The 21,885-nt window shown below is 53.8% G+C and overlaps 1 protein-coding gene across 5 annotated transcripts in view; it reads left to right on the top strand.

Moving 5' to 3' along the window:
• The window catches only part of Rai1 (retinoic acid induced 1), a 93,988-nt gene extending 72,459 nt beyond the window's left edge, over positions 1-21,529 (top strand). For all 5 annotated transcript variants that reach the window (XM_076936723.1, XM_076936719.1, XM_034507381.2 and 2 more), the window contains 4 exons: positions 6,949-12,472; positions 15,975-16,068; positions 20,145-20,194; positions 20,389-21,529. In XM_076936723.1, the coding sequence (XP_076792838.1) occupies positions 6,965-12,472; positions 15,975-16,068; positions 20,145-20,194; positions 20,389-20,403 (5,667 nt within the window). In that variant the 5' untranslated portion in view covers positions 6,949-6,964 and the 3' untranslated portion in view covers positions 20,404-21,529. The remainder of the gene's footprint in view (positions 1-6,948; positions 12,473-15,974; positions 16,069-20,144; positions 20,195-20,388) is intronic.
• Positions 21,530-21,885: the final 356 nt, after the last annotated feature.

Below are 21,885 nucleotides of genomic sequence, written 5' to 3'. Positions count from 1 at the left end.
GCACTGAGAGGGGGCCAGGGCTGCACCTCACGGCCTGTCAGCGTGCTGCAGTGAGAAGCCCTTGGGGCAGGCAGCAAGGGAGGTTCTATCCAGGCTCCCAGAGGCAGCAATATCTTTCCCTGCTGGGGTATAGAGTAGGAAAGCAATGTTCTCTGTTTCTGTGTGACAGAGAGGCATTTGAGGCACATAACTGCTGAGCCTGGCGGACAGCTCAACTCACTGACCCTCTCTGGTTTCCATTGATCTCTTCAAGTTTGGGATTGGAGTGTTGAGGAAGAATGTGCCCGGTTCCTGGGGCGGGTTGCAGACAGGACTGTCTAAGGAGCCAGAGACCCCTCTGCTGGCACTACTGGGAGAGCAGACCTAGAATTCCCATAAACACACAAAAGAGATGCCTTGAAAGCACCAGGGACCAGTACCCAGAAAACAGGTACCCTGACCACTGGCTATAGCAGCTGAACTCAGAACTGGATCAAGGCAGGCAGTAGGTGCTGTAGAAGGTAGTTGCTTCTGGAAGCCACCTTGCTGCCTCCCAGCTTCAGGAGGGCAGCCACTTGCTTCCTTCATCTTTTTTCTTCTCCTTCTTGTCCCCGGGTGTCCTTCAGCAACGTTCTGGCAGTTCTCTACACCTTAGACTAATTACACATGTAGCCCACATTCCCCTGGATCTCAGCTCTGCACGCTGCTCACCCTCCACCTGGACTTCTGCTGAGCCACACCAGGCTCGAACCATTGGGCACCAACACTAAAGGCTGCAGAGGAAGGAATGCAGATTCTGCTGTGCCTTTCTAGTTGGCTAGTTTATGTCCTGCCCACCGGCTCCCTCACCCACTTGTGAAACTGCTCTGTCGTGCTCACCCTCTGAGGCTGTGATAAAGAATAAATACTGTGATAAGCACGAAGCCAACAGTGTCCCTATGTCCCACTTGGTCCCCTTCAGAGCAATATTTATAGGGGCAACTCTGGGGCCAGAGTAGTGCTTTGGAGCTTAGGAGCAAACACTGACATCCCTACCTTCAGGCTCTTATCCTTTGGAGGCAGCTCATTGTACCATTAATTATGTAATTACTGCTGTCATGAGCCCCACATGGGAACTTGGCAGGGGTCCCAGGAGGGGGAGGGGTGGGGCCTCACCTGTCTCTTGTGGAATGTTCTAGGGCCACCTCCTACACCACCTCTACAAGCTGTGCACACACCACAGTTCTACCTCTAGCTTTTGGCCTCCTTCCTGCGCCCAGGTCACTCACCTGTAACTTCAGTGTCTGCCTGGGCCATGCTGCTACCTACCAAGGCCTCCTGCTCTGAATATCCAGGTGTTCCTTGTTACATTAAATACCCAAGTCCCCAGCCCAAGAAGGCAGGAGCTAAACTGCATGAGGTGGGTGTCTGCTTTGTCAGTATTTGACACCTGTGGCTGATGGTCAAGTGAAAGCCCACAGATGGTCCTTTTGAACTTTGCCCTGCTTAAATAACAACAATAAAAACCCTTGAGACTTTGTTGATAACTTTTTTTTTTAAAATCTGGGTGTGTGCCTGTGTGTGTGTGTGTGTGTGTGTGTGTAAGAACAACTTCCAGGAGCTGGTTCTCACTACTGTGGGTTCCAGGGATGGAAGTCGATCACTAAGCCATTGTATCTTGCCAGCCCTGGTAACATTTTTGAAAATGAAAAACATCCCTACTGTGCATTTCTGACTTGTAACCTCTTAAAGAAAAGGCTTCTCTGGCACATTCTCGCCAGCTCTGCTTGGCCTCGGTGTGTACAGCCTGATTCCAATGCCTTTCTGACTACTTTGCTCTGAAGTGGACTCTGTCCATCCTTAGGAACAAGTTTGTGTATACTGTGTGAAGCAGACCTGTGGCCCTAGGCTGTGCCTCTCAGTCCCTGCCCAAATACACTGTGTCTTATCAACTGACTGCTTAGTCTGGATTTAGTTTCACAGGGTTAATGTGACATTTGGAGCATGATTCATTTAATAAATATTTATTGTTCTGGGCAATGGGGACATGACTATGAATAAAATAGGCAAAATCCCTGCTCCTATGGAACTTTTTCATTCGAGAGGAGACTAGTAACGAGGCTAAAAGTTAAGTTTTGAAGAAGTAGAAGGAAGCACAAGGGGTGTCCTTTTCAATACAGTGATCGTAGGGACGCAGTAGAGTTGCCTGGTTGTCTGGGGATGGTTTTCCTAGCAAAAGGGAACAACTGGCACAGAGGCCTTGAGGCCCATGGAGGTGAAAGGCTTGCTCAAGTCTAGTGGCATTTAGCCTGCTACTAGTGTGGTACTTCTTTGCTGCTTCATCCACAAGTGAGTTAAGTCCTGGTCTTTCTAGAGCACATGGAATGCAGAGGACACAGCTGTACTAACGAGTTCACCTGTGGCTTGGAGTGTAGACCAGCCCAAGCAGCCTGGGGAGCCCCTGTGAGCTTCCTCTAGCCAGACCTCTGATCTTTAGAACCTGCCTGTGTGTGGCATCAGTGAGTGCAGGCTAGCCTGAGCTGGACATGGTGGGCAAGGCCTGCGCTCTTCTTGTTAGTCTTTTTTCCTCCTTGTTTAGACAGATAGGTGGTGATGCCTTTTGTTGAGTGGTCAATAAAATGACCCACAGTAGCCACAAGAGACGGATGAAGAAGAATAGCAGCTGAGGTGGCTACAGAAAAGAAAACCCTGATGGTGGGCACAGGCCCAGCTGGACTATGGGCCCCTGCCACTGAGGGCATCCAGCTGTGACCTACTGCATCCTTGAAAGAGATGCTGAGGGCGGTGTCTAAGAAAGAACTTGTGCCAGTAGGGCCAATGCCATGGTGTTAGATCTCACCCCAGTGCCCTAGCATGGTAAAGATAATAAGTCTGAAGGGGGTTCTCACACATCCTCCAGAGAACTCAGATTCAGCCTCTTAGGTCCTCAAAAGATGCTGGTTTTTGTCTCATTCCCCTTAGACAGTCTCACTGCCCCCAGGCTAGCTATCCTGCAAGATCAGGCAATACCTATTTTCTCCTTTTATCCATCCCTCTCCCCGTTGTTACTGGGGTTACAGGCTCATCCTGCTTTGCCCATCTACTTTTGCATGGGTGCTGGGGCTCCAAACCCAGGTCCTCAGGCTTATACAGCAAGCCCTCTTACTGAGCCCTCTCCCAGCTTCCAAGTCTTAATATTTATTATTCATTCATAACAGATGGGGAGGCCCTTGGGGTCTCACCTACCCATTGCTCCATGAACATCTGTCTTTCTCTAGGCTTCCTGGGCCCCATAAATACCCCCCTTTCTGGTTCTCAGGGTTGAAAACCAGACTGGGTTAGGCTTTCAATTTTTCCAAAGCTACCAATCAGGTTATAAACAACTATGGTAGGGTGGGAGGACCAGTGGCCAAGGGATGCTAGTAAAGAGCGGGTGTGTCTCCTCCCACTCCTCCTTCCACCTTCCCCTCAGGATAACATTCCTACCAAGCTCACTGGAAGCTTTAGCAGCTCTGGCCCACAGTAGACCTGGCTCACTGATGGGGCTAACTCTTGGGCCTGATGAGCCTCTGGGACTAACGACCCTTTACTAGAGGCTAGTCAGATACTATAGGTAGGATGGCCTGCTGAGAACTAGGGTACAGCTCAGTGGTAGACCTTGGTTAGCAAGTTAAAGGCCCTGGATTTGTCCTTAGTAGCACAGAAATGCAGAGCCAGGCTTGCAGACAGGGTCTGGCTTGCTGAGGAGAGACACATAGGCAGGTGGGTACCTATGCATATATTTGTCTGTCCTGAGCTCAGCTCTGTATTCTTGCTGTCATACCAAGACAGGGTGTGACTTTCTGGTGTGGGGGTCCAGAAGAGGGGTTTGATCTTCAATGTTCAGCTAGGGTCACAAGGAAATTCTTTGCCCCTTTTAACTTCACCTTTAGTAGTAGAAGGGACAAGATAAAACATGAAGTCCAGTTTTATCAGTGGCTACCATCTCCCCTCACCCCGCTCCCAGAACATACAGAGTCTTTGGGAGAAGGCCGTACCTGAGGCTTAACCTCACTATTCTTCAGTGCACTGTTTCATGGCTGTGTTGATGGCTTGCCATCCTTGGCTGCTGGAATGTCGAAGAAAGTCCATTCTGACTGTAAGCACCATCAGATTCCATGAAGATCTGGCCTTGTTGGGCCTGGTACACTCTTCCACCCAGTGTCTAGAATAACCAGTGGTTACAAGGGTGGAGTATTCATGTCCCTAGGGCATCGAGGGTTGCTCTGGATTCCCATTAGCTACGTGCCAGATTCTGCCAAGCTGGTTGAGGGGGAGCCTTGGCAAGTTCCCAGGAGAAGGGGGAGGAGCAGAAGCTGGGGCAAGGTTCCCTTCTCAAACCTTACTGCTGTTACTCCAGTGTCTCAACTTCTTTCCGCCATGTTGAAAGGTCACCATCACCTATGGGGAATCCATTCTTCCATCTGCTCTCCTGATGCTGCCCATACCAGTCCTTTGCTATCTGCTTCTCATCTCTTCCATATCCTTTCTTGGTGCTCTTGGAAAATAATCATAATCACAATAATTAATAACAGAGCCTACTGCAAGCCTTAAAGAGGCAGCACCTATTTTCTCCTGGCAGAGCCAGTAGTACCTTTGTAGTTAGCAGCTGGGATGCCACCATGCTTGAGAGCCTTTGTTTCTGTCCCTCCCTCTGCCAGGGTTGGAGGGTAGTGCTGGGGCACATGTTTTTCTGCCTGTGTCCTCCAACAGGCACTGGGCCTCTGAGATTTTAATTGAACTGTCTTTTCTTAGAGATAGATGCTTTCCACATCCAGCTGCCTGTGTGCATCGAGAAGCTGGCCTGTAATCCTGTGTGGGGAAATTAAAAGGCACGGCAGCTGGACTGATTAGACGGGGCAGGGACAGAGCAGGCAGGGAGGGGACACTGTTCATGGCTCCCCTCTTTAGATAACGTCTCTGGAAATGCATTTTGGGGAATATATTGCAGGGACACACACACACACACACACACACACACACACACACACACACACACAACTCCAGCCGTAGAAATGTTAATGATATCCACAGGACACTCAGCAGGAAATGAGAGTGATCTGGGACTAATAAAAACTGAAATGTAATTTGTGCAGATATATGAGGGAGGCAGATGTAGCCTTCAGAGCAGTTCGGGTTTGTGTGTTCTTGGCTTATAAACACACATCCAGGGAGGGAAGGGAACTGGCATTTTGTGTCCTGGTCTTAGAAGTGGCCTACCAGCTATCCTGAGCAGGAGTGGCATCCACTTGCATCCAGAGTGTGTTCTACTCTGAGAAGGTGGGGCAGGAGACACCAGGCTGCCTACTTGGATGGATGCTGCCTCCAGCCCCTCTGGAATGGCAGGCACCACTTGGTGTTTCATCCAAACCACAAGGACTGGAATGAAGTAGATCCAAAGGGTAGGTGGGCACTGTCCTAATGAGGGGTTAGAGATGTGCGATGAGTTGGGGATGGGATAGGCAGGAAGCTTTAACAATCTGGAGAGGAGGAAAGTCACCTTAGGGGCAGCTGGGTCAGTCATGCTGCTTTGAGCTCTGGAGGCTGTCTGCTTGCTGGGAATGCCCCGTGGAGCTGGATGGAGCTCATTTGCCCCCTTCCTTGGGTCAGTTCCCAGACAAAGGAAGGACTTCAAGTACCTTTGTGGGATATAGACTAAAGGGAGGCTGAATCTCCCTACCAATAGCTCTCCACTCCTGCCTTTCACACCTTTGTTTCTGTGAGGCACTTACCTCTCCTCCCCACATTTAGTTCTTAACAAACCCCTGAAACCTCTGTGGTCTATGGCACACCACACCTCCATCTTAGTGTGTTTCGGGACAAGAACTGGAAAGTCCCAATTCCCTCCTAGGAGCTTCGGCTGCTCAGACCCAGAGAGCTTAGACATCTGCCTTCAGCCTGCGCGGTGGCTAAGTAACCCTGAGTTTGTGGGATGCAGGGCCAACAGACAGCCTTTGTGATTTCTCCAAAGCTTAGGGGCATTCCTCTTTTACCACCGAGGATTTTCTGTGATAACCAAAGCCAATCAGTTGAAGGAAACCAGCAGAGATGCACAAGCCTAGGTTGTGACCATCCACAAAAGCCCCAGTCTCCCTGCCCTGTCTCCTGCATCAGTACTGTCTGTACCATCACTGACCTGGGCAGTTGTGAGTGGCTCAGCAGGGAGGGATAGAGAAGATGAAGGGTAGTGTGCTCTCCAGTGCCAGGGGACTGTGTCTTTGTCCCCTATTAGTATTCATCCCCACACTTGGACTACATAATCTGTTTATGCACCTATGATACCAAGAACAGGAGGCAGGTGCTACCATCCTTCATTCCCAGGAGTCAGAGGAGAGGATGCTTTATGTGGACAGTTGGCTTAGCAGCCCCCAGTCAACATCTGCCAGAAGGGACAGAGTCCAGATGGCACTGCAGGGAAGTGTGTGTGAGCGTGCATGTACATGTGCCTGATAGGTCCTTTGTACATGTGTGGATTCCTGCATGTGCAGTTACAGCAGGCCTGGAAAACGGCCTCTCCCCAATTGGGGAGGGGGTCCTCATGGGTGCTCAGTGTGGCTGAGTCATGCTTAAGTACGGCTACACAAAGACTAAGATGATGGGATCCAGCAGGGCCCCAGGGAACAGTGGAATTGCTCTGCTAAGTGATTTTGAGCTGTCTACAAGGGCTGGGCGTGGTAGTACAGACAAGCCGAGAGAGAGGAGGAGCTGGCAAGAGGGGCCTGGAGTGGCCATTCATTGTGACTTGCTCTGTGCGGCCTGTGTGGACTATCCATTTCAGTGGGAGCTCACTGTGGAAGCAGGATTTTAGAGCAGCACACCTCTCAGACCCAGAGGTTGCCAGTATGTGCACAGCTGGTGGGAAGGTGGTGGGGAGGGATGCTGGCTGAGACAGAGAGTAAACCATGGCCCATCTGAATTGTCTTCCCTCTGCACCATCCTTTCTCTTCACAGATAACCAGCCGGAGCCATGCAGTCTTTTCGAGAAAGGTGTGGTTTCCATGGCAAACAGCAAAACTACCCACAAACCTCACAGGAGACGTCGCGCCTGGAGAACTACAGGCAGCCGGGTCAGGCTGGGCTAAGCTGTGATCGGCAGCGGCTGCTGGCCAAGGACTATTATAGCCCTCAGCCCTATACAGGGTATGAGGGTGGCACTGGTACACCTTCTGGCACAGTGGCCACGGCAGCTGCAGACAAGTACCACCGAGGCAGCAAATCCCTGCAGGGGAGGCCAGCTTTCCCCAGCTATGTTCAAGACAGCAGCCCCTACCCAGGGCGCTACTCTGGCGAGGAGGGTCTTCAGGCCTGGGGGGGCCCACAGCCACCACCTCCTCAGCCACAGCCTCTGCCAGGGCCAGTGAGCAAGTATGAGGAGAACTTGATGAAGAAGACAGTGGTGCCTCCAAACAGGCAGTACCCTGAGCAGGGCCCCCAGCTTCCCTTCCGGACTCACAGCCTGCATGTCCCACCACCACAGCCTCAGCAGCCCCTGGCTTACCCCAAACTCCAAAGGCAGAAACCACAGAATGACCTTGCCTCCCCTCTGCCCTTCCCCCAGGGCAGCCACTTTCCCCAGCATTCCCAGTCCTTCCCTACCTCCTCTACTTATGCCCCAACAGTGCAGGGTGGTGGGCAGGGGGCCCACTCATACAAGAGCTGCACAGCACCATCTGCCCAGCCTCATGACAGGCCGATGAGTGCCAATGCGAGCCTGGCTCCAGGGCAACGGGTCCAGAATCTTCACGCTTACCAGCCGGGCCGCCTTGGCTACGAGCAGCAGCAGCAAGCACTTCAAGGCCGGCACCACACCCAGGAAACACTCCACTACCAGAACCTCGCCAAGTACCAACACTATGGACAGCAAGGCCAGGGCTACTGTCCACCGGACACAGCTGTCAGGACTCCAGAACAGTATTACCAGACCTTCAGCCCGAGCTCCAGCCACTCCCCTGCACGGTCTGTCGGTCGCTCCCCTTCCTATAGCTCCACCCCATCACCACTGATGCCCAATCTAGAGAACTTCCCCTACAGCCAGCAGCCGCTTAGTACTGGAGCCTTCCCCACAGGCATCACGGACCACAGCCACTTTATGCCCCTGCTCAACCCATCCCCAACAGATGCTGCCGGTTCTGTGGAGCCCCAGGTCAGCAACTGCAAGCCCCTGCCAAAAGAGAAGCTTCCTGACAGCCTGCTGTCCGATCTCAGCCTGCAGAGTCTCACGGCACTCACCTCACAGGTGGAGAACATCTCCAACACTGTGCAGCAGCTCCTGCTGTCCAAAGCTGCCATGCCACAGAAGAAAGGGGTCAAGAACCTTGTGTCTAGGACTCCAGAGCAGCACAAAAGCCAGCACTGTAGCCCTGAGGGCAGTGGCTACTCAGCGGAGCCAGCAGGCACGCCACTGTCTGAGCCGCCAAGCAGCACACCACAATCCACTCATGCTGAGCCACAAGACGCTGACTACCTGAGTGGCTCTGAGGACCCGCTAGAGCGCAGCTTCCTCTACTGCAGCCAGGCCCGGGGCAGTCCTGCCAGGGTCAATAGCAACTCCAAGGCCAAGCCTGAGTCTGTGTCCACCTGTTCTGTCACCTCACCAGATGACATGTCCACCAAGTCTGATGACTCTTTCCAGAGCCTGCACAGTACTCTGCCACTGGACAGTTTCTCCAAATTTGTGGCAGGCGAGAGGGACTGCCCGCGGCTGCTGCTCAGTGCCCTGGCACAGGAAGATCTGGCCTCTGAGATCTTGGGACTGCAGGAAGCCATTGTTGAGAAGGCTGACAAGGCCTGGGCTGAGGCTTCCAGCCTGCCCAAGGACAGCGGCAAGCCACCCTTCTCACTGGAGAACCACAGCACCTGCCTGGACACTGTGGCCAAGACTTCATGGTCACAGCCAGGGGAGCCAGAGACCCTACCTGAGCCCTTGCAGCTGGACAAGGGTGGCAGCACCAAGGACTTCAGCCCGGGGCTGTTTGAAGACCCTTCTGTGGCCTTTGCCACCACTGACCCGAAGAAAACAACTAGCCCCCTGTCATTCGGCACCAAGCCTTTGCTCGGGACTGCCACTCCTGACCCTACCGCTGCAGCGTTTGACTGCTTCCCAGATACGACCACTGCCAGCTCAGTGGATGGTGCCAACCCTTTTGCTTGGCCAGAGGAGAACCTGGGGGATGCTTGTCCTCGTTGGGGCCTCCATCCTGGTGAGCTTACCAAGGGCTTGGAGCAGGGTGCAAAAGCCTCAGACAGTGTGGGCAAGGCAGATGCACACGAGACCTCTACCTGCATGGGTTTCCAGGAAGAGCATGCCATTGGGAAGCCAGCAGCTGCACTGTCTGGGGAATTCAAGCAGCAGGAGGCAGATGGGGTAAAAGAGGAAGTGGGTGGGTTGCTGCAGTGCCCTGAGGTGGGCAAAGCTGACCAGTGGCTAGAGGACAGTCGCCATTGCTGTCCCTCCACTGACTTTGGGGACCTGCCACTGTTGCCGCCCTCTGGCAGGAAGGAGGACCTGGAAGCTGAAGAGGAATACTCTTCTCTGTGTGAACTGCTGGGGAGCCCTGAGCAGAGACCCAGCCTGCAGGACCCATTGTCCCCCAAGGCGCCCCTGATCTGCACCAAGGAGGAAGCAGAGGAGGTGCTGGATACCAAGGCTGGCTGGGTCTCTCCATGTCACCTCTCTGGGGAGCCTGCTGTCCTACTGGGCCCTTCTGTGGGTGCCGAATCAAAGGTCCAGAGCTGGTTTGAATCTTCTCTGTCACATATGAAGCCAGGAGAAGAAGGGCCAGAGATGGAGAGAGCTCCAGGTAGTTCTAGCACTTCACAAGGCTCCTTGGCCCCAAAGCCTAACAAGCCTGCCGTTCCCGAGGGGCCCATTGCTAAGAAAGAGCCTGTGCCACGGGGTAAAAGTTTACGGAGCAGGCGAGTACACCGGGGCCTGCCTGAAGCTGAAGACTCTCCATGCAGGGTGCCAGCACTCCCCAAAGACCTCTTGCTCCCAGAGTCCTGCACGGGTCCCCCACAGGGACAGGCAGAGGGGGCTGGAGCCCCAGGCCGGGGGCTGTCAGAAGGGATCCCCAGAATGTGTACCCGCTCTCTTACAGCTCTGAGTGAGCCCCAAACTCCTGGTCCTCCAGGCCTGACTACCACCCCCACACCTCCTGACAAACTGGGAGGTAAACAGCGAGCTGCTTTCAAGTCTGGCAAGCGGGTAGGAAAACCATCACCAAAGGCTGCCTCCAGCCCCAGCAACCCTGCTGCCCTGCCTGTTGCCTCAGACAGCAGCCCTATGGGCTCCAAAACCAAGGAGCCAGACTCTCCCAGCATGCCTGGCAAAGACCAACGTTCCATGGTCCTCCGGTCTCGCACCAAACCTCAGCAGGTCTTCCATGCCAAACGGCGGCGGCCCTCAGAGAGCCGGATCCCAGACTGTCGTGCCACCAAGAAGCTCCCTGCTAACAACCACTTACCCACTGCATTCAAGGTCTCCAGTGGGCCCCAGAAGGAAGGTCGCGTGAGCCAGCGGGTCAAAGTACCCAAGCCTGGTACAGGGAGCAAGCTTTCAGACAGGCCTCTTCACACACTCAAAAGGAAGTCAGCTTTCATGGCACCTGTCCCCACCAAAAAGCGGAGCCTCATCCTGCGAAGCAACAATGGCAGTGGGGCAGATGGGAGGGAGGAGAGGGCTGAGAGCTCCCCTGGCCTCTTAAGGAGGATGGCCTCACCCCAGAGGGCTAGACCCAGGGGCAGTGGGGAGCCACCCCCACCTCCACCCCTGGAGCCACCCACTTCATGCATGGGGTTGGCTACACAATCATCCCTGCCCAGTGCTGTGAGGACCAAGGTGCTGCCACCCCGAAAGGGCCGTGGCCTCAAGCTAGAGGCCATAGTACAGAAGATCACCTCACCTGGTCTCAAGAAACTTGCATGCAGAGTGGCAGGGGCCCCTCCTGGGACACCCCGGAGCCCAGCCCTACCTGAGAAACGTTCAGGGGGCAGTCCAGCTGGGGCAGAAGAGGGTTTAGGAGGAATGGGTGCAGGGCAAATGCTACCAGCAGCTTCAGGAGCTGACCCATTGTGCAGAAACCCAGCCAGCAGGTCCCTAAAAGGTAAACTCTTGAATAGTAAGAAGCTGTCCTCTGCTGCTGACTGCCCCAAAGCTGAGGCCTTCATGTCCCCGGAGACTCTGCCATCCCTAGGGACTGCCCGGGCACCGAAGAAAAGGAGCCGAAAAGGCAGGACTGGGGCTTTGGGACCCTCCAAAGGCCCATTGGAGAAGCGGCCCTGTCCTGGCCAAGCTCTGATCCTCGCTCCCCATGACAGGGCCAGCAGCACTCAGGGTGGAGGTGAGGACAACTCCAGTGGAGGAGGCAAGAAGCCAAAGACAGAGGAGCTGGGACTAGCCTCCCAGCCCCCTGAAGGCCGGCCCTGCCAGCCCCAGACAAGGGCACAGAAGCAGCCAGGCCAAGCCAGCTATAGCAGCTATTCAAAGCGGAAGCGCCTCAGCCGTGGCCGGGGGAAGGCCACTCATGCTTCACCCTGTAAGGGACGTGCCACTCGGAGAAGGCAGCAGCAGGTCCTGCCTCTGGATCCTGCAGAGCCTGAAATCCGACTCAAATACATTTCCTCTTGCAAGAGGCTAAGGGCAGACAGCCGCACCCCAGCCTTCTCGCCCTTTGTGCGGGTGGAGAAGCGAGATGCATACACCACCATATGCACTGTTGTCAACTCCCCGGGGGATGAGCCGAAGCCTCACTGGAAGCCATCCTCCTCTGTTGCCTCCTCCACCTCCTCTTCCTTCGACCCAGCTGGGGCTTCTCTGACCACATTCCCTGGAGGCTCTGTGCTGCAGCCAAGGCCCTCCCTACCCCTCACCTCCACCATGCATCTGGGGCCTGTGGTGTCCAAGGCCCTAAGTACCTCTTGCCTTGTCTGCTGCCTCTGCCAAAACCCGGCCAATTTCAAGGACCTTGGGGACCTCTGTGGCCCCTACTACCCTGAACACTGCCTCCCAAAAAAGAAGCCAAAACTGAAGGAGAAGGTGCGGCTGGAGGGCACCTCAGAGGAGGCCTCTCTGCCTGCCAAGAGGACACTCAAAGGCCTGGAATGTGCAGGCAGCACCACGTCTGCCACCCCTACCACAACCACCATCACTACCACCACGACACTGGGGAGGCTGTCCAGGCCTGATGGCCCAGCTGACCCTGCCAAGCAGGGCTCCCTGCGTACCAGTGCCCGGGGCCTGTCACGGCGGCTGCAGAGTTGCTATTGCTGTGATGGTCAGGGGGACGGGGGTGAGGAGGTGGCCCCAGCTGACAAGAGCCGCAAACATGAATGCAGCAAAGAGGCCCCTGCAGAACCTGGTGGGGACACCCAGGAACACTGGGTACATGAGGCCTGTGCCGTGTGGACCAGCGGGGTGTACCTGGTGGCCGGGAAGCTCTTTGGGCTGCAGGAGGCCATGAAGGTAGCTGTGGACATGGTAAGAAGCTAGAGCAGTTGGGGTGGGGTAGGGGATTTTGAAGTACCAACATGTGACAGAAGTGTCTCCAGGGCTTTATCGTGGGTTACTTGTGTCCATAGCCAAAGAGCACAGCCTCTAGCCCTGGAGTCCCTTGAGGGAGTATGGATGCAAGTTGAAGCACACCTGGGGCTACAGCAGGACACATTTATCCATCATGCCCCAGGGTATGTGCTACAGTTTCCGTGTTCCACTGGGCCCAGTTGGAACATACTATCCACACATACTACCCAAAATTGGAGCTGCTGTGTCCTGGCAAGACAGAGTCCTTCCAGAATTGAATGTCAAGATGGCCTGGTCTCCCCCTGAACTGGGACATAGGGGATAGCTTCTAAACAACGTGTGGCTAAAGCATGGGACACTGGTCCTGGGCAGCCTTGGCTTACCTGGCCACAGAAGCCCTGAAGCTCAGCCCTCCAGTTTTAAGTCATCCCTTCAGAGAACTCTGGACTGCAGCATCCATTGCCCCTCCACCCTTGCTCCTACCTCTCCTGTGGGGCAAGGTCACAGGACCTAGCACATTAACACCTATTGATCTTTAAGGCTATATCTGGGATCACAGGTCTGAGAAGGAGAAAGCATTCTGAGCTGTGGCTGCAGCTACGATTTCTCAGGCAAAGGGGACTGGCAGAGGCCACTTCAGAGCCTATGTTCCCTGAAGTTTTGGCCCCAGGGCAGCAAGACCATTTCCTACCTCTGCAGATTCTGCCCTGATTTCCTGGGCAGTGAGGCTCCAGACTCACTCCTCCACACTGGTTCTTGCTGGGTAGCCATGCCAGTTCTGTTGGCCTCTCCCTCCTCCCCTTTCTTCCCTCAGCACATTATAAGCAGCTGAGCCTAGAGGACCCTGGCTGTCCAGTGCCCCCACTCTCCCCATACATTACTGTCCCAGTTCTTGAGAAGCATTCTGCCCAGGCAAGCCCCACCCTTGACCTTGGGGACCACAGTGGATGCTCCAGGCTCTGGGGCTACAGCAGGACACATTTATTCATCATGCCCCAGGGTATGTGCTACAGTTTCTATGTTCCACTGGGCCCAGTTGGAACATACTATCCACACATACTACCCAAAATCAGAGCTGCTGTGTCCTGGCAAGACAGAGTCCTTCCAGAATTGAATGTCAAGATGGCCTGGTCTGTCCCAGCTCAGGGACTTACTGTCCATGGTGACGACTATAGAATCTCTCTGGGCCCTGTTGTCTGCCCACATTGGTGAGAAGGGCCCAAGAGACAACACCACAGCTTCCAGTCCCTCAGCCAGTTGATGCAGCAGGCAGGACACCAGCCACACAAGGTCCTGGACCTCTATCCTCTTCCTGCCTGGCACTGGTTCCATGGGAACTTCATCTTCATGGTTACCTTAAAATAATCTCATCTCTCCATTAGAAAGCAACAAGCCTGGGACTGGAGTCCCAGCAGTTAAGAGAGCCAGCTGCTCCTCCAGAGGACCTGGGTTCAGTTCCCAGTATCCACATGGCAGCTGACAACTGTTACTCCAATTCCAGGACACATGACACTTTCACACAGATATACAGTAGGAAAAACACCAATACATGTGAAATAAAAAAATAAATCATTTTTTTAAAAGGAAAAAAACCCCAAGCCTGGCTGGAGCTCCTGTCCAGCTGGTTGCCCTGACCCTGCACCATCCAGGGCTTCTTTGGGGCCTAGGGTTGGCACCAAGTCATCTTATGTCCCCAATCTGACATAAACAAGGAGAAACATTGGTGAGTGCAGGTAAAGGCCCCTGTACCCTGGCTCAGCCCCGTGCCTCTGGCACCCACAGAATGTCTTGTTGAGCTGAGGAAGCTCTCTGAGGAGCCCTGTCAACTCAGGGTAACAGGGAAGGCCAGGAGGCCCTCACTGGGCAAGGGCTGGCCGCCAGAGGTGGTCCTGTCTGGCAGCTGGGTCCTGCTGCCAGACTGTACCCCATAGCTACAGGCTCATGACATGACCACCTAAATTATGCTAGAGAATAGACTAGGGTTTCCCAGGTCCTAAGACTGCAGGCTTATAGTTCAGCCCATTGCTTTCTGCCTCAGTGGCTTGGTGCTACTCTAGGCACCAGGCAGACCCTGGTTCAGATATATCTCCAGAAAGCTTTCTTTCCTCTGCAAGCCCCAGAATGCCAGCACCCACGCAGTACACTGGCTAGGTCTTTGGTCTTTCCTGTCGTCCACAGTCCCTGCTGTCCCACGGCACTTCCCGAGACTTCAGCCACTCGGGTTGCCCACGTCCCTAGGTTCTGTTATCCTCTTTTCCTGGCTAGGGGCCCCTGGGCGAAATCACCCTCAGGAGACTGGTGGTCTCTGGTGTGAGTGTTTGGGCCAAGAAGTAGGGCACAGTTCATCAGCTATGACCCCTGTAAGGAAACTGGGAGCAAGACAATAATCATCTTTCTGTGCCTTGGTCTCTTGATGTGTGCAACGAGCAGAGTCCTGCCTCAGGAGTTGCTTGGGACTCTGCCACAGGGGGCCCCATAAGAGTCTTGCAGTGCTTCTAAGGGCCACTGTGAGTGAGACTTGGTCTACCCTTGAGTCTCCACTTGTGCTTCCTTTAATGCCTTAAGAGATGGGCATGGGGCTCTAAATCCTTGAGTGGCTTACCCAGAGCCTCTGCTTTAACTAACATCTTCCTTTTGTGCTGTCCCTACTGGCCACTTCAGCTACAGAGCGTTAGAACAGAACCCATCCTGTCAGTGCAGCCTGGGCCTGCTGGGCTGCAGCTCAGGATCTGCCTGGAACTTTGAACTTATGAGTTGTTCCCAGCTCCGTTTTCTCTGGCCTAGAGAAGTTCATTGTGTGCTGGGACTTTCAGCCATGCCTGACACCAAGTACACTGTTATCACAGTGCTTAGCCTGTGAGCCTGCTGTGAACTCTGCTTCCCTCCTACCTCACTGCCCACTGTGGTGACAGGCTTGGGGACAGGGATGGCCAAGGCCCACCTTTATCTTCCCCTGTGCCAATGCTTGGCATCATTCCTCCACTAGACTTGTCTTCTAGCCATCTATAGCCTCTGAGCCCAGCAAAAGTCGGGGGCTGGACATATTCTTGGGGTAGGGGGTCATCAGATTCACTTGAGATCAGCCTCTTGGAGGGTCATATGCCAATTCCACCCCCAGCTCATTTCTATGCATCTGCCGTCATTGGGTAGAGTGCTTCTTGCCTGCTCTCACATGAAAGGGGCCTATCTCACCGTCTGGGAAGTAGAGGTCTGTGAAAGCCACACCTCTTGTGTCTGGGGACACACCAGAGCCAGCATGGAAGCAGCACCTGACAGATGGTGGCTGCCAGCACCACTAGCCCAAGTGGGTCCCTCATGCAGTGTGCCAGCCCAGGAGGTGGCAGAGGGCCAGCCCCTGAGGGCATATCCCTCCATGCCGCATTGTGGTGCCATCCTGGCAGAAGTGCTGCTGGGCCTGTCTGGAACACACAAGGACTCACTTGCCTTCCTCTCTCTTCAGCCATGTACCAGCTGTCATGAAGCCGGAGCGACCATCTCATGCTCCTATAAAGGATGCATCCACACCTACCACTACCCATGTGCCAATGACACAGGTAAGAGCTGGCTCTGGAGGCCTGAGTACAGCTGTTTCAACCCAGATCCCATGTGATGCCCAGGGCATTCCCCTGCCCTGGCAGCTTTATCGCTTGTTCCCTCCACCTCTGCCTGCATTTGACTATGGAGATGGGAGGGTCAGTCCCTACTTAGCTGATTTTGAGGACTTCCCAGAGCTCTGAGGGAAAGACAGAGATATGAATGAGAAAAGAAAAGAGAACTGAGCAAAGCTCAGAAAGGGGCGTGGATGGGCCTGCACTTGTAAGGATGATTAGGAGTTCAACACCTGGAGCCAAATGAGGGGCGGAGTGCGGCTCAGTGTACATTGTGGGCAAGCATCCTGTGCTCCACACCCGATGTCTCCATAGCAACCACATTGCCCAAGTTCAGGGACACCATCCCTATTACTCACTACAGAAAAATAAAACTAGGGGAGTCAGGGTTGAAGTGGAGACAGACCAGCTGGTGTGTTGGCTGTCAGGACTCAATGTGCAAAGTGGAGCAGGTCTGTGTGGACTCTGACAGGGCCCTATGGCCAGCCCCATTCACTGTGGGCCACAGGACCCAGAAGCCCAGCCTTCATCCATCCAGGGGGAACTCAAGCACTTTCTATAAAGAAAGCATCCACTCACTGGGGGTGGTGACACCACTCTTGTCCAGGTTCAGCCCTGGTGTCACTTCCTCCTGGGCTTGCCATGTAGTCTCTGTACTTAGGCCCCATCCTCAGAGCTGGACTATGCACCGCTCTTGAGTGGAGCAGCGGCAGGGTAAATTAACAGGATCCAGAGGTGCAGCCTCACCTTCCCGCCATCCCTCTCAGCTCTGGCCTGGTCACTTGTCCCAGCCTGAGCTCTGAGTTACCAGTGCTCTTTCTGCCTTCTGGGCCAGCTTCAGCCATAGCCAAATAGTCTTGGTAGGACTAAGCTGCTAACACTCACTAGAAGGGATGGTGGTGGGCACAGGATGGGGTCCTCACTGGCTCTGTCCTCATCAGCATGGTGGTCTGTGTAGAATGTGGACTTAACCTAAGTGCATGGCCTCACTCCCCATCCAACCTACCTCAGCCAAAGGCTGGGGCTTTCTGTGTTCTTCCCCACTCCAGTCCAGCTTCCCCAAGGGCTCAACCTGAAGGGCACTGCCAGGACAGCCATGTTCTGCTACAGTAGACTAGATGTCTGGTGACTTCTCTGTTGCTGTGATAAAATACCAACAAAAGCAACTTAGGGAAGGGAAGATTTATTTCGGCTCACAGTCCCAAGTCCCAAGTCATCATAGTAGGGCAGCCATAGCAGCAGGCACTTAAGGGAGCTGGTCACAGAATATCAGCAAAGACGCTGAGAGGAGTCAGGCATGCTGGGACACGCTTTTAATACCAGCATTTGGGAGACAGAGTCGGGCAGATGTCTTGTGAGTTTGAAGCTAACCTGCTCTGCATAGGAAGTTCCAGGGCAGCCAGGGCTACATAGCTCAGATGGTTGGCCAGTTCTTGCAGAGGTTCCTAGTTCCCAGCACCCACATAGTGGTGGCCTACAAATCCAGCTCCAGTGGATCTGATGCCCTCTTCTGGCTTCTCTGAGTACTGCATTAATGTGCACAAGTACATACTCAGACATACATATGTACACATACTTAAAAAATAAAACTTGAGCCAGGTGTGGTGGCACGTGCCTTTCATCCCAGCACTTGGAAGGCAAAGGCAAACAGATCTCTATGAGTTCAAGGCCACCATGGTCTACAGAATGAACTCTAGGCCAGCCAAGACTGCACCCCTCCCCAAATAATAACTTAAAAAAAAAGATAGCAGTAGCAATGTAGAGCAGCAGATGTCACTGCAGTTAGCCTGGTCAGGACCCTCCCTTATGGGGCTGGAGAGGGGGCTCGGCAGCGAAGAGCACCAGCTGCTCTTGAGGAGCTCGTGGGTTTGAGTCTCAGCACCCACGTGGTGTCTTTATAACCATCTGAAATTTCAGTTCCAGGGCATCTGATGTCCTTTTTTGGCCTCCACTGGTCCCAGGCACACATGGTACACAGAACTACACTGCAGTCAAAACAACCATAAATGTAAATTTTTTAAAAGATAATCCCTCACAGGCATTCCCAGAGGCCCATTCTCCAGGTTATTTTAAATTCTTTGTAGCTGACAATGAACAGTATTCACATAAGATCAGGAGATAAAGAAAGCCATTCTGTCTGAACTGGGAGGAATCTGGGGAAGATTCCAGACAGGTGACACTGGAGCCAGGCCCCAAACATCAGCTGTGTTAAGCCACGGCCGGTTAGTACACAGCCGCAGACCAGGCCTGGAGCCATGGCCGGTTAGTACACAGCCGCAGACCAGGCCTGGAGCACTCAGCAGAAACCGAAGAGTCCACAAGTCTGAGGCTGAAAGGGGCCTGCGGGGATAAACATCCATATGAGAGACTGGTGAGCTGGCCAGGAGTCCCAGCTGGGGAGAACTGTAGTCTGGTACAGATGGAACCATACATTTCTAGAGACTTGACAGGCCTTATGAGAGAGCAGGCATGGAGCGTCCGGTTTCCTCACTTTTATGATGTCGATCTGGATAGGGCTGGCTTGGGGAGATTGGGCATGTAGTAGCAGGGTCAAGCTCCTGACCCTTTCATACCCAGCTTAGTGGCTTCTTAATACCTTCTGGGCCAGTGCTGTCTGCTTCAGGTGGTTGGCCGAGCACATCCCAACAGCTGCAGGGCCCTGCAACAAGTAACAAGGCTTTTGTAGCCTGTGTTTGTTGGCCAAAGGCAGGTCACCTGCAGAGCTCAGATTCAAAGTGTGGGTGGGGACTGCAGAGCCAGGTAACTAAGGGTGAGGCACGACAGGAGGGAGCACCTGCCATTGGGTTCCTGACCTCAGCACTGGGGTTGGGGGAGGCACCTCTGAACAGCTGTCAGGGAGGTAGAGCCCTGGGAAACAGCAGTTATGGCCAATGACAAGGTCAGAGTGCCTGCCTAGCCATGTGGCTAGGGGTACAAGAATAATTCACCACCTGGGCCAGCCACAAACAGGTGTCCTAGGCTCCTATAAACAATTGGAAATCCCCTTCTGCCCCTCACTTCCAAGAACATAGCAGCGATAGCATGCAGTCCAGTCTGAACATCTGTATTCAGTCCCAAAGCTACCCCGGACCCCTACCCCAGTTCCTGCCCTCAGCTGCAAGGTGATTGGTGGCGGAGCTGACTAGGAAGTAGCAACCCCCTACTGTTAGGTTATATCTAAACCTAGGTCCAGCGTAACCCCAGAGCCAAATGTGTGCCTGAGTGCACTTATGAGAAGACAACCTCTCCTGCAGCTTTCTCAGGTGACATCCGTCTCCCTCTCCTCTGGGTGCAGAAGAGGGAAGAAAACACAGGCAGGTTCTGTGCCATCCCTAGTGTGAGATGGGAGATGACATCTGGGAAGATGGGCCCAGGAAGGCCCATGGGTGGAGGGGACACCCAGAGGATGATGGCTACATGTTCTGATGGCAGTTGGCAGGGTCTTACCATAGCAGCGCACTGCCCTCAGTAGGCATAATGACTGGCTGCTTAGCTGTCCTCTGGACATCTGGGACATTCATCTAGACCTGGACCTTGTGACCTCCTGCTGCTATCTCTTAAGAATAAGCCCTTCCATGTGGAACATTTCCTCTGAATGTGAAGAAGGATCATGACAGCACACAGTAGGTGGCATTGTGACTAATCTACAATATAGAGGCTGAGATTTGGTAGCCGACATTCCAGTCAGGACCTGAAACTCCACTTCCCAGTTGTCAATCACCCAAGCAATCAATCGTGGGTGCTTTCTGAGCGTGGGCCTCTCTGACTGTTGTGCAGGAGGTTGAGACAGGAGTCGGCATGTCTGGGAATGAGAGTTCCTTCTGCTTGGGAGAGACCTGAGTAGCAGGGAGGTGGCCTAGGAGCGGAGGGCAGGAAGGAAAATCCCAGGGTAGAGGCAAAGGGGCTGCACCTCTGGGTGGAATTTGAACTAGTGAGGGTTCTGAGCAGGAACTGGGTGCACAGAATCAACATTGGCAGCCAGCCTACTCTGCATCACCACAGAAACTTTTCTTTGCTTACAGGTTGCACATTCATTGAGGAGAATTTTACTTTGAAGTGCCCCAAACATAAGGTAGGTGAGCAGGCTCCCCTGAGAAAGGGTTCCCCACTCAACCCAGTTTCTCCTGCCCTGCCAGAAGGGAGGGAGGGGTACAGCCAGGGTCCTAAAGTTACTTTGCCATAGTCTAGGGTGGATTGCAGGGTTCTTGTGGAAGGAGAGGGGTGGCAGCGGTTGGCAATAACAGTAACGGGCTGTCCCTCCCACAGAGGCTGCCGTTGTAATCCCTGTGTGGCCGGAACAACGAGGAAGAGGAGAGCTGCGCCCACAGCCGGTCCTTGATCCCATCTCAGGTCTCGGTTCCGGCTGCCTCGGGCGCTGGAGTGAGGCCTAGGTTGCAAAGAAAACCGGGGCCAGGCTTGGCAAAGGCAGGCCAGAGAGTGGCCAGACCCAGGGCACAAGGTCTCTGGCGGGGTGCAAGTCCCCTTCAAGTTCTGAAAAAGACGAGGCATGCAAGCTGTGCTCCTGAGAAGAGGCTTGGTGGACGACGTGGGGCAGACCCAAGCTTTTCTGTAGAGACCCAGCGGTGGGGGGACCACGGCCCAGCACTTGGCATGGATCTGTCCAGGGTCTTGGCAGGCCTGGATCCGTGATGAGGGCTGGCCTGGGGTGGCGCCCTATGGCTTGTTTGTCCCCTTTCCAGTCTTCCGCCCACTGCTGGAGCCCGGTCTGGAAGCGTGAGGAGAGTGGGCCTGGCTACCCTCTAGCAGATGTGCAGCTGTCCCAGGCTAAGCACCACCATGGGATTCAGGGACTGCCACTCAGCTTACTCAGCTAATGGGTGGAGACAGTGCTAGATTCATGTACAAACCTGTGTACCCCTCTATATATATGTTACATAGAATGTATATATGTTGGGAACATGCTCGCTTCTGTGTGTCGCTGCTGTGTGTCGTGTGCTCCACAGCGCAGAGCCCTAACCTGGCCTTGGCTGGGGCGGGGCTGAAGTGATGCCCCTTCCCTGAGCAACTACCACCATCACCACCGCGGCCAGCCCCCACCTGTCCGTTTTGTGTTCTCAGCTCTGTCCACGCTTCAATAGGCCTGATGCAGCCCCCCTTTCCCTGCAACTTTCTGTACATATGACTGTAAAATGGTACACGTGTGTATTATATCTGGCCTCGTTATATAGTGTATATATATGTATACATATACATATATATAATATATATGAAGACTGTAAATGTTAAGACAACTAGTGTTCTTATTAGTATATTGCTTCACACTGAAGATTGTGTGTATCGAGCTGTTTCTAAAAGATGTTTATTTTCCTTAAGAGTTAAAAAAAAAAAAAAACAGTCATTGCATTCAGAAAAAAAAGTCAATAAAGATACCACGATTGTTTTGGAAGTTTGCGGCCTGTGGACGCCGACCAGATTCCGTAAGGGGCTGGGAGTAGAGGGAAGGGCCCAGGGGACACAAACGTCCCAGAGTCTGCTCATTAGGAGACCATGGTCCCTCATCCATGCTAGTGTGCAAAGAGATGGTGTGTGTATTTCCAGACATACAGGGATGTCATTACCCTGGGACCTGGTGGAGGGCTGGAAGGTAAAGAAACAACTGAGCCTATCAGGGCCCCTCAAGGGCCTAAGGGTAGCCATGAGCTCAGAGGGCCAAGTTGGCACAACATACCATCACAAGGCAGAAGCCAGCAAATACACTCTTAGAGCAGATGGGAAGTCCAGCTTCCCAAAGGACAGTCCAGG

This window comes from Arvicanthis niloticus, chromosome 6, assembly GCF_011762505.2.
Source record: "Arvicanthis niloticus isolate mArvNil1 chromosome 6, mArvNil1.pat.X, whole genome shotgun sequence".
Taxonomy (NCBI): domain Eukaryota; kingdom Metazoa; phylum Chordata; class Mammalia; order Rodentia; family Muridae; genus Arvicanthis; species Arvicanthis niloticus.
This window is presented reverse-complemented; position numbering and strand designations above follow the sequence as displayed.